Raw genomic sequence first — 17,663 nt, 5'->3', positions numbered from 1 at the left:
AGAACTAATTTTTTTATATTAATAATTTTAATGACATAGAACAATCAATACAAGATAATATTTTTCTTTACAATATATTACTTATATTAATATAATTATTCTTACATTTGCTTATTCAATAAATTTTGTTTATATGATATATCTTGCATTATTTTTGAAAGAGTCACTAGCTTAATATATTTTAACTAAAAAAAATAATGACTTGTTATTATGTCCAGCTTGTATGTTGTTGTTGTTCTTATAACCTAAAAATTACTTATAATTACTATTATAATGTATTATGTTTTATATATGCTTGACTTTTAAGTTGTATACTTATAGTTATCATTAATATAATTTAATAATTATTGTGATTTATATAATTGTATTGTTTTAATTTTAAACTTAATAATTTATATAATTTAAAAATTTAATTAATAAATATTATTATTCAAAATTTTTTTTTACATTGTTCATTTTATTGAAACGGTGAAGCATCCCAATCTTGGTCCTATTTGTAACAGGACCGCCCTATCCCAATCTCATTTCATCCGGTAAACACCCAAAAATCCGAAATTGATGCTGTTGGTTTGAGCAGCCCTAAAACTGGTAGGTATTCAGCGTACACGTACCCACACGACCACACCATCACTTGCGACTTGGAACTCCAAATCGACATTTCAAAAACGAAAAAGAAGATACTGTATGACAAATTATATGAGAATTGAATTGCACGTAACATCCGAGACCTGTGTTTAGTGGTGGTACCAGGAAAAAAAAAAAAAACAGGTGATAAAGATGACAGTGATTTTTGTATTTTTCATATTTTAAAATAATCATTTAATAGCAAATGTTACGAAATGAGTTAATATCTCCTTTTTTATGATTATCTTTTCATACAGCAACGATGAGTAGCTTGTCATTATAAAGTCTTTTTTTAATTTTATTTATTTTAATGTTGGCCAAAAGAAAATCAATAGAAAATGAGGGTACATTAAAATGTAGAGGGTTTTTTTTTTGTTGATATATAAATCAGGAAAGGTTGTGTAAATAGAAAATAATGGCGGAGTAGTGAGAGAAGAAATGTATACAGGAGTTGTTTGGTGAATAATAATATGAGAAGATGGAGAGATGGTAATCCAATGGCGTGGGAAGAGAGGTTTCTGGAAGAGTTGGAGGGGTTGGGCTTGTATTGAAATTTGCATCAATGCTTCACCTTTTACCACACCATTGATTCAACCTTGTGATTCAAGTTTCATTATGCTACTAATCTCTTTGTTTGGTTGCAGTGGAATTATGGATAAAATATTTTAATAAAGTTGATAAGTGAACTTAAAATATTTTAATAAAAAAATTTAAAATGAAAGAGTAAAAAAAATTAATTTAAAATTTTTAATTAATTTTTCAATTTTAAAATAAAAGTTATTAAAATTTCTCATCCTTTTTATTTCCTTCCAACCGAACGCCCCATGAATCACAAGGGCTAGCAATAAAACCTTCCCCCCTGCCTTTTTGTTTGCTTTCTCCTTCTATATTAACACCCCACCCCCAAAAATTAGTTATCTTTCACTATCACTCCCCGAAACCCCCTTCCCTCTTTTCCCTCCTCTATATATATATATATATATATTTTTCTTGTTGTTTACAGAATAAAAATAAAAAATTAATTTTTATCTTATTTAACAGAGTGTTCATTATTTTTTATATTTATCTTTATCTTTTCACCCTTATTAAATGATAGAAAAAAATTCTGCAAATAACTTTTTTTTACTTAATAGGGATAGAAGTAAAACCTTACTAAACCTATGAGATAGAGTTAATAAAATTTAAGATTTTTTTTTATTTCAATGAAATATGTGAAAAGTGATTTATAAATAGAATTGGAAGGAATATATTTTTTTAAAAATAAATTAGAGTTACTTGGACAATAAATTAATGATTCACAAGTAACAAAAACACGAGTTAGAGTGTTAGTCAGTGCAATGTATATAGAAACAGATAATGGAGATCGTAAATCAAAAGCTCAGGAACAGGCATATGTGTGGATGATGGTAAAGAGTTTAATAGGGATGGCGGGATGGGTGGGAGTCGCTTTCAAAAGTGAAGTTGGAAAACGACTCACTCCTCCTCTTAACTCTCCTTTTATTTCTGTTCGCCCTCATCAAATCATGTTCTTAAATCCATTTGGCGCGGTTGGGATGCTCAATTCATATTCCTAGCCAACCTAATGCCCTCTCTCCAATTCCACAGGATTTGAAGAAAATATCCATTTCATATTGCATGGTTGTGTACAGCACATGGAGACGAGTTTGTCATGCGCTTAGGTACACTAGTGGTATAGGCCGAGACCTAAAGACTAACTCTGTACTCCTTACCTACCTACCTCTTTGGCTGTCCTCCACATGTGCCCCTGCCTCGTCCTCTCTCACACATTTATGGCTCACTTAAAGCCTTCCTCGACATCAACAAATCCTACCATGTTCTTGCATTTCTTTTCGGGGGGTTTGGTAACATTATTGTCAGACACAACCACCTCATCTTTCTCAACCCATGCCTCCCTCTCTGTTTTCCTATATTTCTTAATTACTAATTATTATTGTGTATTAGGTGTTCTTTTTCCCTTTTAATTACTCCCCACAGATTCTCCCTTTGACTGCTGATTATAGGCATCTTTACAGAAAATATCAGTCCCCGTTGGGGTATTGTAGTCAGGGAAATCATTGAACGACCTATCTCTTGGCTCCAGGGACAATAGGATTTGTTTCATTTATTGGTAGTTTCCGAACCAACCACGTAATGTGGCGTCTGTCCTGTGTCCACACCCTGATCGATATCTGCATCGCAGGGGGGAAAATTAAAAAAAAAAAAAAGAAAGAAAGGAAAAAGATTGATATCAACAATTTGATATTGAGATAATCAATCGAGTTGATTAAATTTTAATTTTTATATTAGTGAATCTGAAAACAACGGATTCTTTGCATCCATTTGTTATTATCTAGTGATTCTAAAATACCCACAGCAAATTAAGGTGCACAAAATGATTATTTTAGAGGTATTACGTTATTGCTTGGCAAGTCAAAATCTTGGTCGCTACTCAATACTAGGTTACTGACATTACTATAAACAATATATGCATGATAATAACGATTGCAGAGTACAGTTCCTGTCATGCAAGTTAAATTGATTTAATGTATGCCGTGCACGTACTCTGTGCAGCTTCATTTTTTTTTTTAAAGTAAATACATATCCATTGCCTTCAATCATACTATTAGATAGGACACGCGCAAGTTAAAAGTGGCGCGCAGTTATCAGGCTCTTATGTGTGTTGGTTTTTAGTGGTTAAATCTTGTCTCATAAGTGTCCACTCGTTCTAATGGATGATTGTATTCCTACTGCAGAGGCTTCAGACTTCACTCAGCTTAGAAAAATCATTTTCATTCCAGGCTTCTCGCATCGTTCGTCCTGGCAAGGACATATGCCGTTAAAAAAGCATGATGGGGTCTTTAACCTCAGGCACACACCGTTCTGATTTATTCACACATACCAGTACGATTGATAGTCTAGACTCTTGCCCGTGCATTTGCTGGTTTTTATAGTGTGGACTACAACAAATTTGTATTTTAATATTCGAATGTTCTTTCGACGAGTATTCCCTAGTTTTTATTGTCTCTTCATATACTCAGACAAGTTGTTGCATTATTCAAAGTTTCTTATGTGATGCAGCATAATCTCTTAAAAATATGCATCTTCATCCTGACAAGTGCCAACCAGCAAAATTCCATCGCAACTTGCAGAGGATAATACTTTGAAAAAAAAAATACCACTAATAAGTTTTCACATAAAGCAATGATCTAAGGCCCAAGGATCTAATCTAACGATTAGTGGCAGAACGCTAACAAGCATGCTACTGCAAATCACAAGTTACCTGAACATAGCATGAAAAAAGTGCAGGAGAAAGAAGCTTCCTCTTTTTTTTATTTTTTATTTTTTTGATACATCAGGCAAGCCAGAGCTTGAAAGGAGAATACAGAAAATTAGAAGAGAATAAGCTCTCCTCTTTCTGGAATATTTCTCGGCAGCATGACGGAGCTTCAGGTAACTCTTTCATTCCCATGCCCACAATATGTGCGTTCCAAGCAAGTGAATCAGCACAGCTGATTGAGTTGCGTCCTGTATGCAGAATTTATGCCTCTTCCAACTGACAAATTAAGTGCCTTATCTGATTAATGATTGACCTTAAAGGGTGATGTGGTGAACAGTCTCTCGTGATCAATTTTATACCTTCCAAGGAGCCTGTGTGAAATCTAATCTTGTTCAAACTGTGTTCCTTGCACAATTCAAGACCAGTCCTAATTCCTTCTAGTTCTGCTTCAGAGGAGCCTCCCATGTCCAAACTTTGTTGGAAGCCCATAATCCAATCTCCTCTGTAGTTCCTCAACACTCCAACACAGGCTTTGTGTCCCGAGAAATTCACCAATCCATGAATATCAAAGTGAAGATAATCTGGAGGTGGGGGTTCCAACGCATCCATTCCATAGTACTCCAAGCAAAAGATTTTTTGTCAGTGGTTGCGAGCTTCTTCATCCTCTAGGAGGCCATGCTTGTTGATATACATCACATCAGCAGTGGTCGATTTCTTCCCTTGGATAACTTGGTTACACCGTGCCTTCCATTAGTTCCAGCAACTGAAACTGAGAGCTTTATACCATGGCCATCTTTTAAAGGGTCCTGTACCTGCTTCTCGAGTAGCATTCCACTTGAGCCATTCATACAAAGACAAACCAAATTTTTTTGCATGTAGTTAGGATTAATGCATAATAACCAGACCTCATAGGCAAATTTGCAGTCTCTCAAAAGATGTAAAACACTCCCCTCTGTATTACACTCACATGGACATTTATCATTTGGTGATAGTGCCTGCTTGGCTCTGAGAGAGTGAGTTTCAATTCCTTCTTGGCTAGTTTACCACCAAAAAAATTTGTTTTTTAGGAATTTTCCATTTCCAAGGTTTGTTCCAGAATCCATTAGAGGGGCCACTATCCTGCTGTCCAAGAAGATCATAGGCAGCTTTGATTGAGAAATTCCCAGAAGAGGCATTGGACCAGCAAAAATAATTATCTGCAATATCCCTAGGCACCTTTAATTTAAGAAGTTCAATAATAATTTCCACATGAAGGATATTTCTCCATTTATCAACATCCTAACTTCCTTCCTGAGAAACGATCAAGCTATACTCGCCCAATGGTTAATGAATTTGTCATTAGCAGTCCTAAAGTAGATTAAAGGTTGATTCAAACCTGACCACTTGTCCCACCGAAAGTTAATGAGTCTGTCGTTTCTTATTTTCCTTTCTAGAAATCCTTCCACACACTAACAACTTCTCCAGGCTTGAGAAGCATTGGTATAGTCTGATCATAGGGATAGTACCATCGCCGCACCTATATTTAGCCCTCAAGCATTCGACCCATTCTGGCTTAGTAAGTAAAACCCAGCACGGTTTCATGATGAATGCTCTATTTTTCCTTCTCAAATGTTTTATCCTAAGACCCCCTTCCTTTGTGCTTATCTTCACAGTATCCCACGCTATCATGTGCATCTTCCTTTTGTCCTTGTTACTATTCCAAAGGAAATTTCAACTCACTTTGTCAATCTCATCAAGAATTCCTTTCGGTATAAGCATAGTTTGCATCAAATATGAAGGTAATGTAGAAAGAACAGATTTTATCAGGACAGCACGCCCACCAATAGACAAATACTTACAATTCCAGCCCAACAGTCTTTTCTACACTTTATGGGGGACAAGAGTGAAAATAGCTTTAGTGACAGGCTTATGAATTAAAGGTGCTCCAAGGTACTTGCCAAGATCCGCAGGGAGTCCAACCCCCAGAATATTACTTATTTCTCTTGCCCAATTGAAGTGGACATTAGCGAAACTAAAAAGCTTTGTTTTATTCAAATTCATCCTGTGGCTTGAAGCTTTATAAAAGTCCCTCATGATTTTCTTGATAAATTCGACTTCTTGTGTAGAGGCTTTTGCAAATAGAATTATATCATCGGCAAAAAAGAGATGTGATAAAAATGGGCCTTTTTGGGTAAATTCTTGTGGGCTTCCACTTCTTCCTCTTAACCTTTTCCTTTCAATTGATCAAGCCTTTCAACACAAAGGATGAAAATGTATGGACTCAAAAGATTGCCCTAGCAAATACCCCTCGAAGGCTCAAAGCTGGGCGTTTCCTCACCATCCCAAAGGACAGACATAGTTAAAGTGTTGATGCAGACCATAATGAGCTCTATCAACTACACCTAGAAGTCAATAGCAAGAAGGTTTTCTCTAATGAAATCCCAGTCTAGCTAGTCATAGGCTTTTTTCCAGGTCAACTTTGATGGCCATATATTTCCTACCTTGCTTCTTGGTCCTCATGGACGAAACTGCATTATTCAGGTTGGATAAACTTATCCAAAACGGATCTAATTCAGTTTGCAATGAGTTTGGTGATGATCTTGAAAGTTACATTACACAGAGAAATAGGCCTCATCTCTTTCAGGTCAGTGAGGCTGTCCACTTTTGGAATAAGAACTATGTTGGTCTAATTTATCTTTCTAACACTGCTTGGATTGCTAAAAGCTGAGCGCACAGCGGACATATCTAGCCTCTGATGATATTCAATTGTTTGGGGAAGAAATGTACCTGGATACCATCCCGGCCCAGAGGTTTAAGGGCTCTAAGAGAGAAGGCTGCATGTTTAATTTCCACATCAGTAACAGGTTTATGTAACACTATTTCATCATTTCTTAAAGGAGGGAAATTGGCCATGAAAGGCTCCATTCACTTCAGTATTGGAATCTTTGGTGTAAAGAGCTTTGAAAAACCTTGAGGCCATGTCCTTCAATTTTTTCTGATCTATGATCCAATCACCATGTTCATTTTGGAGAGCAAGGATAGATTGTTTCAAAAAGAAGCTTCCTTAAACCGAGTTATCTGTGAATGACTCTTGGATTTTCAAAACTCTTAATAATATAGATGAAAGGAAAATAGACAGAATGTCCTCTTTTCCTCTTATTAAGATCTAAGTAGATATTTTTCCTCCTCAACCAAGGGGGAAAAGGTGGATACACAAGCAAAATGATGGAAAATCCACCTTGTTTAGCATCAGGAATACATTCTTCTTTGGTATTATTTTGATGAATTAACAAGAAGCAATGACTCCATGATAGGTATTGTTTTGACGATGAGCCGTAGCTTACTCTTCTTCCTGGAACAAAGTCAATTTTAGGTCCTCTAGTAACCTTAACTACAACGACACCAACAAGCTGAAAAAACATAAGTAAATACAATAAAATTGTCATTTGACTGTATGTTGACATCCCTATTCAGGTTTACATATTTTAAATGGAAATTAGCTACGTCCATAATGAATTCATATCTTGTTACATATGAAGAATGCATACACCATAATTCCCCCCTTCATTGTGAAGAGAATCAGGACTCATTTTGCAGTGGATTTCATTAGATTATATGGTAGTACTAGTTTACTTATACGAATAGAATGTAGACATTTCATCACAAACATTTATATAAGAAGATTTAATGATTGATGACCAAGGTTACTATATATATATATATATATATATCAAACACCAGTAACAAGAAAAGTGATTCTCAGCTAGGGAAATGAATATCGAATCTCACTCCTATAAGTAATGCTGGACGTGGAGTTTCAAATTAAGAACTGCAAAGAAATTAGCTTTCTTCCACGAAATGGTTTAGCACAGAATGGATTGTTTACTCACCATTAGGCCAAGACAAACAATCTCATCTAATCCCATATCGACTACAGGTATCACCATTTTCAAATGCAAGGACAAGAGAACAAGCAAGAGAAAAACCCTCTATATATTATGGTCTATCAATCTTATAACCCTCACGAGCCAAGTTATGAGGCCATTACATCACCTATCACATCACAGATCAAACTAAGTTTATATCTATATATAAATATTCAAGAAGCAACTACTTTCATGAAAACATAGTGAACAAAATAATCACCAGGTAGAGGTCTGATGCGTGATCTTAGGACGCTTTACTTTCACTTCCTCTGCAACATCAGGAAATATTAAGATGAGGAAATAGGTGTAACCAAACCCAAAAAAAAAAAAAAAAAAAGATGAGGACATGGCTATTTCAAGGTTGCTGCACTAGTCTTGGCAAAATGATAAGATGAAAGAATCTAAATATTTCTGTCCAAACATAAAGAAAGATAACATATAGATTCAGATTTTCATTGTAAATGGACTATTATTGAAGTTCTATGTAAATCCATATCCCACACTGCTTGAACAAGATTGCTTCATCCTTACTATCACAAATGGGCATATTAAATATAATAAATATGAAGCCTAAGTCACCTTAACAATACTGGCACATACAAACTGATATAAGCATACATTGTAATAGCAAGAAGCAAGACAAATTGCATCGTTTGTTATAGTGCTTCAAACATATTCCATTAAGGAAAACATCAGCTACTTATAAAGCGGAAACTCATGAAATCACATTTTTTGCATGAAATAAAGAATTGATCTACTCGAATCAGAGCTTACGCAGAAGTCAATAGCCTTCTTTAAGCCATTGATAGAAGCATGGGAATACTCTTCCTCGTTCCTCATAAAGCCATTTGGTCCACCAGTCCTTGTATTGGCATCATCAGTTCCTGCATCGTCCCAGCCACAGAAGCACAGAGAGTGAGCAAATTGAAACATTGGAAAATCATACGATGGTGAGGAGAATATAACCTGAGTCAATAGCTAGTGAAAATAAGACATAAAAGAGTAATCTTGTCTTGGAGTTTCTCTACAGCATCTGCGTTGACCGTTTACGACTACAAAGTCACAGAACACAGCTGATTCTGATTTCTAAAATCCTACTAGTCCGATCGAATTTTTCTCTGAATAATATTTATGGAAGCATCAACCAAGTGAGGTAATAGCGAGGAAACGTACGCAATGAGAAGCATAAGAGGAGCGCAATTCCCGCTGGCCTGCTGGCGATAAGGGCACGGTGATCACGACGAGCCCTGTTGATTTCCTTTAGATACTCAGTGTCAGCCTCCAGCAAAGCCATTGAAAGTTCCTTCAAGTTAGCTCCTGTCTGCTTTCAAAGCTTTACAGCTTTGGAAACCAAAGATTTGCTCCCAAAAAAAAAACACCTTCGGAAACCAAAGAGAGAGTGGATACTGCTGAGTTGAAGAAAAGCCTCTGGATTTTTGTTTTTTGTTTTGGGGGGGGGGGGGGGGGGAAGGCTGCGACCAAGAAAGACAATGATGGGAACTCGACTGCGTTCATACTCATCTCCCGCTCAAGGAGATCAGCGCGCAAAATTTTAATGAGGAGAATTCATTTCTTAAAAAAAAATGAGGAGAATTCATTTCTTAAAAAAAAAAAAAAGAAGAAGAAGACGGAGAGGGAGGAAGAAAATAAATCATAAAGGTCTAAAACAAATTCTCAAAATTTGACGATTTTTTTTTTCAAAGAAAATTTGTGTGTTCTTTCTATTCGTCCTAGCCATCCTTGCTTACTTGTTTTACTTCTTTTTTCTAAAATTTAAACATCTTTTACAATAAAAAAATTATCCCCTCCAATTTTGATAATTATTTGTGGAGAAAGAATTTAGAGTGTTTTCAAAATAATTCTTCAATTTGTTATTTATTAATAATATTAAAGTGATGTTTTAAGCATACAAACAATATATTTTAATTTTAATTTACTACCATATGCAACTTAAATCAAATGTGTACAAAGAATCAAATAATAGAGTTAGAATAGATAATAAAACATCACAATCTCACTTTCTTTTAAACTTATTAAAATTGATATTCAAAATTTCTCTTTCTATATGTGTGTGCATGCACACATTTGATTGTAAATTATGTGCTTATTTTTTTACATTTAAATGAACAAAACAATCTATCTCGCGAGAAGAATTCAAGAAATGTCCTCATCAACCTCGCTCAATCGCCCTAAAATTGAACAAATAAGGCTTCCTTTTATGGCCATAGAACAAAGACTTCATTTAAGAAAGAAAGAAGAATCAATGAAGGAAACAAAAAGGAAAAGGAAGAATAATATTCTCGAGCTCATAAAGGTATCCACTTCAACTCTATTTGGATGCGACCATTCTTTGAATCTATAAGATGATACTTTTCATTAATTCTCTTGTTAGTCACAGCATCTGCTAGATTGATCTCAACGTAACCCAAATATTCCTAACGTCCAGAGCCAAGATCAAAGTAAATAAATGAATAGATAAATAAACTCAAGCATACAAAGTCCAAAACATAGCACATGAATTCAAATAAGTCAAAACACATGCAAAGCCTTTAAGTGCGATTTAGTGGTGAGCAGTTGAAGTACTTGTCAACAATTTGCATGTATATAGATCAATAATGGAAGACAAATCCAAAAAAACATTTCCAAAAATAGTGTTCTCAAAGAATGTTCAGAGCAAAACATGTTATGCTCAAATGATAGTTCTTTATTGTAGCACACATTACAATAGAATGCCACTCATATCTATGCCATAAAATCAAAATGTACCTCTAAATGAAGGGAGTCAATTAATTTTATAAGTTAGAAGCAATTCAAAAACAGCCAACCTAAAATGCAAGAGGAGTTTAAATGTTGTGGACAATCAAAGGCATCTTCTTCTAACTTTCACTTATGTGTATGAGGCAACAGAAATGTGTATAAACTTCTTGTTTATCAAAGAATTGTCATGTTAACAACATTCTTTAACATCAATATCATTTAAACCCATAAAAAAGAAGTTATGAATTTTGTACCTTATGATGTAGCAAGCTGAATGATGAGGTGCTGACAACCTCTACATGTATTTTCTCACTAATGGGAGGTTCCTCTACTACAAATTGGAACTCCTCAGCCCATCTCGGATCTCTATTCTTTTTTATATGCTACAGCATTACAAATAATAGATGTCAATTCAACAAAATTCCTTACGAGTATTGTTGTATTTCATTTGCTTTTCCTTAATGAAAATAAGATAGTCTACAAACTACAATGTATATAATGAAAAATCTTATAGGAGAAAAAGGAATCAAGAAAAGGTAAAATCAAAGTATCTCTTAAGATTGTGCACCTTCGTCCTTTTTTGCTCCCCTTTGAAAAGAACTCAAGCTTGTGGATTAGTGTGGTACTTTCCTTCAACATCTTGAGCTTCGTGGACTATAACCACAAGTAGGCCTCCCCCAGGAGGAGTACCTTCAGGAACATTTTTTATTATGTGTGTCTCTTTGTCCTTGAGCAAGTCCTCCTCTTTAAATGGTTTGTATGTTAATTCTACAACAATCTGACCACGGGACTTCTCATTTTCTCCATCATAGGGATCTATGTTTTTCAAGAGATTAAGAGCAAAAACTTTAGCCTTATCAAGGGGAACTTCTTTGATAGGGACTATATTACACCCATTCTTTCATGCTTCCCAACCTTTGAAAATAAAGCATTTAGTTCAAATAAGAACTGGGGTTTTAGACTTGAAGATAGATACTTTCAACTAAGGACACAAACACACATGCATGTACGCACACATACATACCCGACCCAGTCAAAAACTTTAAGACTTAAAACCTGGTTCTCAAGATCTTTAATAAGAAGATTAAATTCTTCATTCCATTCTGGACTCAAGCATTTGTGCTTCATTGAAGTCTTTTTTAATTTCATCCTTTCATCAGAAACCTTTAGTTTTACATAAGGGTCAGACGCACCAAGTAAATCTTTCTTTTTAAGCTTTATGGCTCTCACAACCTTTACATTGAGAATTCCCACAGGCCTCTTTAATACTCTACAATTCATAATAAAATTTATGTGTTAAGATATTGAGTAACTAATAAAAGAACATACCATGACAAAACAACATAAGAAACAATCAGACTCATACTTTATTGGATCTAAAACTTGCACTTCCAAGGTTTTTGGCCACAAGTACATATTCACAACTTGATCTTTGATAATATTTTGTAAAAAAACTCTCTAGATTATTTGAGTAATGATAAACCCTCAATAAACTAAGGAATAACGTAAGATTTTTAATATGCTGCAAGGTGGCTCCTCCATTTTCAAGCCATAAACTCGCTACTATGCATTCTTGGCCAAAGAATGTGTATTGTTTATTCTTTAGGTGCATATGTACTACATAACATTACAATGAACACTTCAAATGTACCTTTCAATTAATTGTAAAGTATTACTAGAACTTTTAACCTTAAAAGCTCACATACACTCTTTTTCTTCATCTAACCTCTATGATTACCCCTGTCAGTTACTAACTGAGTAGTTCTTCTCTCTTTAGCCATCAAACTTCTACAGATTTGCAAGTCACCTATAGTTTGATGCAAGATTGTTGGGTTAACGTTCTCAATATCTTGTAAAGGTTTTATGCATTAAACAATATATACATAAAACAAATGTTTTGCATTGAGGGAGTTGCACATCATAGGATATAATTCACTAATGCGAACATTAATTAATAGCCATCATAAGAGAGAGAAAAAGAGCTTATCCCCCAAGGGGTGCTAAATTGACAAAGGATATAACATCTCATATTTGTACCTGAACAAACCTGTAGAGGCCAGGAGTGGACATAAGATCAACCCCTACAAGTTTTAGCCTAAAGTCAACATGTTGCTACGACATAAAAGACATAATAAAATGGAGATAGTGAGTATCATCCATTCCTAATACTATTATAATTACCAAAACAAAATGAGTCTTTCAAAAACAAATACAAGTTAATGTTAGTTCCGGAAGTATATATATGTCTCAATATTGATTTTAATGCTATCTTTAAAAAGTTGCTAGGAGTTGAGAAAAATTGAAATTCATCTTAAAATGTAGATAATAGGCCCAAATAACAAGGATTGTCATAATTTGCTAAAGACAGGCAAAGATAAGCTAAAGAAATGGACATAGACATGCCTTAAAATATATCTAATGTATATTGGAAGGATTACTCCAAAAAAGGGGGGGAAATCATAATTGTCACTTCACCGAGAACTATTGTTTAACAAGAGTTTAAACTTTTTTAATCACTTCACCAGTTTTAGACCAATGGCCAAATCTTGTGTTTTAAGAAATTGGAAGACAGTTTTCTAAATTATAGAATCTAAACAGACCATCAAGAATCAAAATCTACCAGAATAACTGACTATGGCCATTAAGGACAATCTATCTAAGCTCTACAGCTCGCTTGATTTATACCTCATAAATAGTCAAATGTTCATGCATAGTAAGTGAAAAGAGTAAGTCACACAATAATAATCACAAACCTTCTCCATAAGAGGCACAAAAATGTTGCAAAAGCAGGGAAATGTTGGAACCAAAGGTTTCAATGTAACCTGTGGTGAAAGAAAAACTTGCAAGTCTATCGCCTGAAAGGATGCTAAATGCTTAGCAAGTTAGCATCACCTTTTGCCTTATTCTCTTTCTTATACATGAGAAAATAAAAGTGGAAACTGAACAGTTGCTTTAAATCTAAATGCCTTAACAACAACAAAGACATTAGGATTTATGGCCTATTTTAAACAAGTCTCCATAACTAGTTCCTTCTCATCAGTCACAAAGACTTTCATCCCTATTGATAAGAAGAAATGCAGACAACTAAGGGGTTGACAACATTCATATATCAAATTATTATGACAAAACTAATCAAACATCGAAAATGACACATGTGTAGCTATCCTTTGTATACACAAAAGAAAGAATCTCATTTTAAAAGAACATAGTTACTTTATTAGGTGCCCTGGTCTTTAATAATTTGCAAGAATCTCTGAGGATGGTGAAAAGCTTTTAGCCAAAAAGAAAACTATGATGAAAATTGAAAAGCAACTATAGTTCCTATATCCCTTTCCTTTTCTTTAGCCTTTTGTCTTCGTATAATTTCCTTAGAGAACTTTTTTTTCTCTTCTTTTTCATGATTGTGGTAAATTTTAGTTACCTCAACTCATATCATACATAGTAACCACAATTAATTTATTATTCCTTCTTGAAGTTAAATTTAAGGATGAGATACAGACTTAGAAAGAGGATTAAATATGTTTACAAGGAAAAATGGTGTGGATGGCCTCGGGAATATTATCAACTAACAATACCATCCAAGTGTACTAACCTTGAAAAGTTGGAGGTAAGTTCCCCAGTGTTAACTTTTCAAACTCAACTGACTCTATTTTATAATTTTTTATTTGCTCATCGATTATGGGTGTCACAATATCCCTTGCAATCTTGCAAATAGCCTAATCAAGCAAAACAACATAGATACACAAAAAAGGGGGATAAGGAGAAACAAGTTAGATGTGGACTGAAAAAGGATTAGAGATGTTAAAAAGAAAAAAGAAAAACCTTGTCAAGGTAGAGCCACATGTATTCAAGAAACTTGTTTAACCAATCAACCTATAGAAAAGCACAAAAAAAAGCGATTTTATGGTAAATTCCAACTCAAAAAAGAGCTCACGTTAAATCATAACATGGAGAAATATGCCAAATACATTAGTCAATTACCCAATCAAAGTCTGGATTTTTCAGCCAAATTAGAACCTCAGGAAGAATCCGTTGCAAAGTGTCTTCATCTTGCTTGGCTAATGGACAAATCTCAGGATCCTGTTTAATTCGACAAGGTACTCATTATACCCACACATATAATAAATAAGATTGTTGAAAATCATAAATATTCTCTCAAGATAAGGTTATGCCATGTTTGATGTTCTTCCTTGGTTATCTTTTATTTGTAACTTTATAATGATAGCTAGCCTTTGCTAACATTTTTTGTTTTAGATTTTTCTTGCAAATGGGTTAGGTTGACACTTTAATTTTAAACTTAGATAAGAAATAGAACATTGTCTTGGATGATCTTATTCTATAAGAAATATTAGAATGTTAGTACTCCCTATTTTTTTAACCTGTTAGTGTCTTCTGCTTTATTTAACCTACAATCAATCGAAAAGAACAGATAGAATCCCAATGCAAGATTAGACATGAGACAATAGCTACTTGAATGTTGACAATCAAATACAAAAACAAGTAGAGGAAGGGAAGAATAATTGAATATCATATTTGAGCAGCAAGACTTGACTTTATCATTCACTCTTGCATTGTAATAACGAAACAACAAGAAACTAGGAAAAAAAACAGCATGACTTGAATTAGAAAATCGCATTTTCTCAATTATCGTATATCACAAAAAGAGTAGGAAAGGGAAAAAGGGTCAACAAAGAGATCATCAACAAACCTTTACATCGATGGCTTGAATGTAAATAAAGAGAAAATATCCAATAATAAGGCCAATTGAAATCCCAATTCCAAATCCAAAAACTCCAAATAAAGTGATGAAGAAAGCCATCTCAAATGCTTGGCCACGAACAAACCATTTATATCAGGATTTGGCTCCTTCGATGTCCACTAACAAAAGTATATAAGAGAAATGTCAATTTGCAAAGAGATCGTGTTCTCCCCATATATCACGTAAATACAAATTGATAAAAATTGTAGGTTCAAACACCCCAGATGAAAAAGAAAATGAGAAGGGACAATAGAGAGAAAAGAACAATGAGTGATTAAAAATGAAATCACGTTCATAGGGTTTCACCAAATAACATGTTTCATGCACACGTCATGTGATCCCAGTATGGTTCTTGATTATGCCTCGTGACCATTAGAGCTTTAGGCTTCAGCTCATAATAACCTATGGTGGCAAACTAATTGAATTTGGATCTGAAGTAGGGGGTACTTGTACACGTGGCATGAAAGTATAAAGCCATGCCACATTACTTAATGTGGGCTTTCATGGACAAAGTTTATACAGAGATGCATGCTCTTAAAATGATGATTTCATAATCTAACGTGATAGTCATCATGCAAATATAATAGAATAGAAGTTTTACTATTGATATTTTTTAATAGATGTGTTGACTTATAGGAGTTTAAACATGTTTTGCCTTCTAGCTAAAGTATAAAAATATTTTAATCTAAAATATAGATACAAAATTTATCGGTGTTTACAACACTAGAAATGATGTATATGCTTATTAATGAATAAATATAAATTTAAAATTGGATTACTAAATTAAATTAATATGATAATTAATGTTTTGTTACTTTATGCCATTACAAAACTACAGTGTCATCGTGATAGGCCTGAACCTTTGTAAAATGTAATTTTCATAGGTACAAACATTCTCAATCATAAATGATATGATAGATAACTAAGTCAATGAGGATCTTTGGCCTCATTTAGTAAAAATATCTGGGAGGGTACAGATGATTGATGTGAGAGGGTAAAAAATGATGGAAATATTCTTGCCAATCGTGACTTACGTTCAATCCCTTATATTTTTTCAAAAAATTACTAACAAGTATTATCTTATTAAAGTCAACTCTATTTAAAACATATAGTGAGGCATTACACATGTGCATTTCTTTTGACGGATATATAAACCTTGGTTTATTAATTATGTTACGAAAAACTAACCCTTTTACCTTAAATTTGTCCTTTCATTAAACCAAACATTGTCTCAAAGTATAATAATGCATGAAGGGTTATAAATTCGAACCCAAGTAGCTAACTTTCTTGCTGCTAACTACATTTGATTCTAAAAAGTAATTATATCTAAGTAAGCGAGTTAAGTACATGTGAACTAAGAAATGCTACCTCTGTTTTAACTGTATATGTAATGGTTATTTATTTAAGCAGTATCATAAAAAGGCCGTGCTTGAAATATAATGAAGATCTTCCATATTAATATTTGGTGATGTGGTGATACTTATTCTAATAGATTTTATATTTTTGTATGTTTTACGATATACTACTAAAATTTATTTGTAATAGTAACTTAGTAAGTACATGATATTTGAGTTTTTAAATTGCACAATTACGAGTCAAAGATTTAGATCATATTTAAGGAGTGTTTCTTATTCTTCTTTTTAAGTTTTAATTTAGGGGCATCATGCTTTTTGTACAAACACATCCTCCTTGCGTTGCATTAAAAAAAAGCTTTATTATCTTTTTTTATATCATCATCAAATTCTAAACTCAAGATGTTTGAATAGCCTATTTTAACCATTTCAAACAATGGGCATGGATGTTAAATCACCTGATCAATTGCAATATAAAATATAAAAAAATTACATTGATACAGGTTATATATAAATTGTGAATTGTGAATGACATAACTTATTTGAATTATATGCATATGCATCCTATCCATTTTAATTACTATTTTTTGGGCCAAACATTCTAATTGATATATTATTACTATTACTATTATTATTGACAAAAGTTGGACGTGAACGTGGTCCCCTATATTGACAAGAAATTTGAATTGTAAAATATTACTATTGCTGTTACTAGTAATATTAATATTATAATTATAATTTATATTAGTGTTAGTATCAAAAGTAATATTGATATTGATTATCAAAGAATATTTTTGGAAAAATTTCACCGAGGACCTCATGACCAGATACAATAAAAAAGAAAACCCGTGAATTTTTGAAACCTCTCTACAAGTTTAGGATACTGAATTGAAATTAAAATTTAGTGAAAAATGATAAGATTATCCTCACTTCTTTGCCCTTAATTTAGCTGAAACAGAGCATTCTCTTACCTTGGAAAGTTATTGATT

General features: G+C 33.6%; 1 protein-coding gene and 1 pseudogene across 3 annotated transcripts; both read right to left on the bottom strand.

Moving 5' to 3' along the window:
* Positions 1–3,755: 3,755 nt before the first annotated feature.
* LOC129293964 (L-ascorbate peroxidase 3-like) lies at positions 3,756–9,266 on the bottom strand. 3 transcript variants are annotated; one of them, XM_054932121.1, is made up of 4 exons: positions 8,980–9,266; positions 8,581–8,690; positions 8,027–8,075; positions 3,756–4,735 (listed from the first exon to the last, which is right to left on the bottom strand). In XM_054932121.1, exons 1-3 carry the CDS (start codon positions 9,098–9,100, stop codon positions 8,067–8,069), a joined length of 240 nt encoding a protein of 79 aa, XP_054788096.1. In that variant the 5' UTR covers positions 9,101–9,266; the 3' UTR covers positions 3,756–4,735; positions 8,027–8,066. The 3 variants fall into 3 exon arrangements, with proteins under 3 accessions (XP_054788096.1, XP_054788094.1, XP_054788093.1); XM_054932119.1 differs by lacking the exon at positions 3,756–4,735 and adding an exon at positions 7,637–7,933; XM_054932118.1 differs by lacking the exon at positions 3,756–4,735 and having other exon boundaries at positions 7,637–8,075.
* An 846-nt stretch (positions 9,267–10,112) lies between these two features.
* Positions 10,113–15,382, bottom strand: LOC129293053 (synaptotagmin-2-like; annotated as a pseudogene).
* Between the last annotated feature and the right edge of the window lie 2,281 nt (positions 15,383–17,663).

The sequence above is a fragment of the Prosopis cineraria genome, unplaced genomic scaffold (assembly GCF_029017545.1).
Source record: "Prosopis cineraria cultivar Desert tree isolate PC_DT_omini unplaced genomic scaffold, ASM2901754v1 PC14, whole genome shotgun sequence".
NCBI classification, from domain to species: Eukaryota; Viridiplantae; Streptophyta; class Magnoliopsida; order Fabales; family Fabaceae; genus Prosopis; species Prosopis cineraria.
This window is presented reverse-complemented; position numbering and strand designations above follow the sequence as displayed.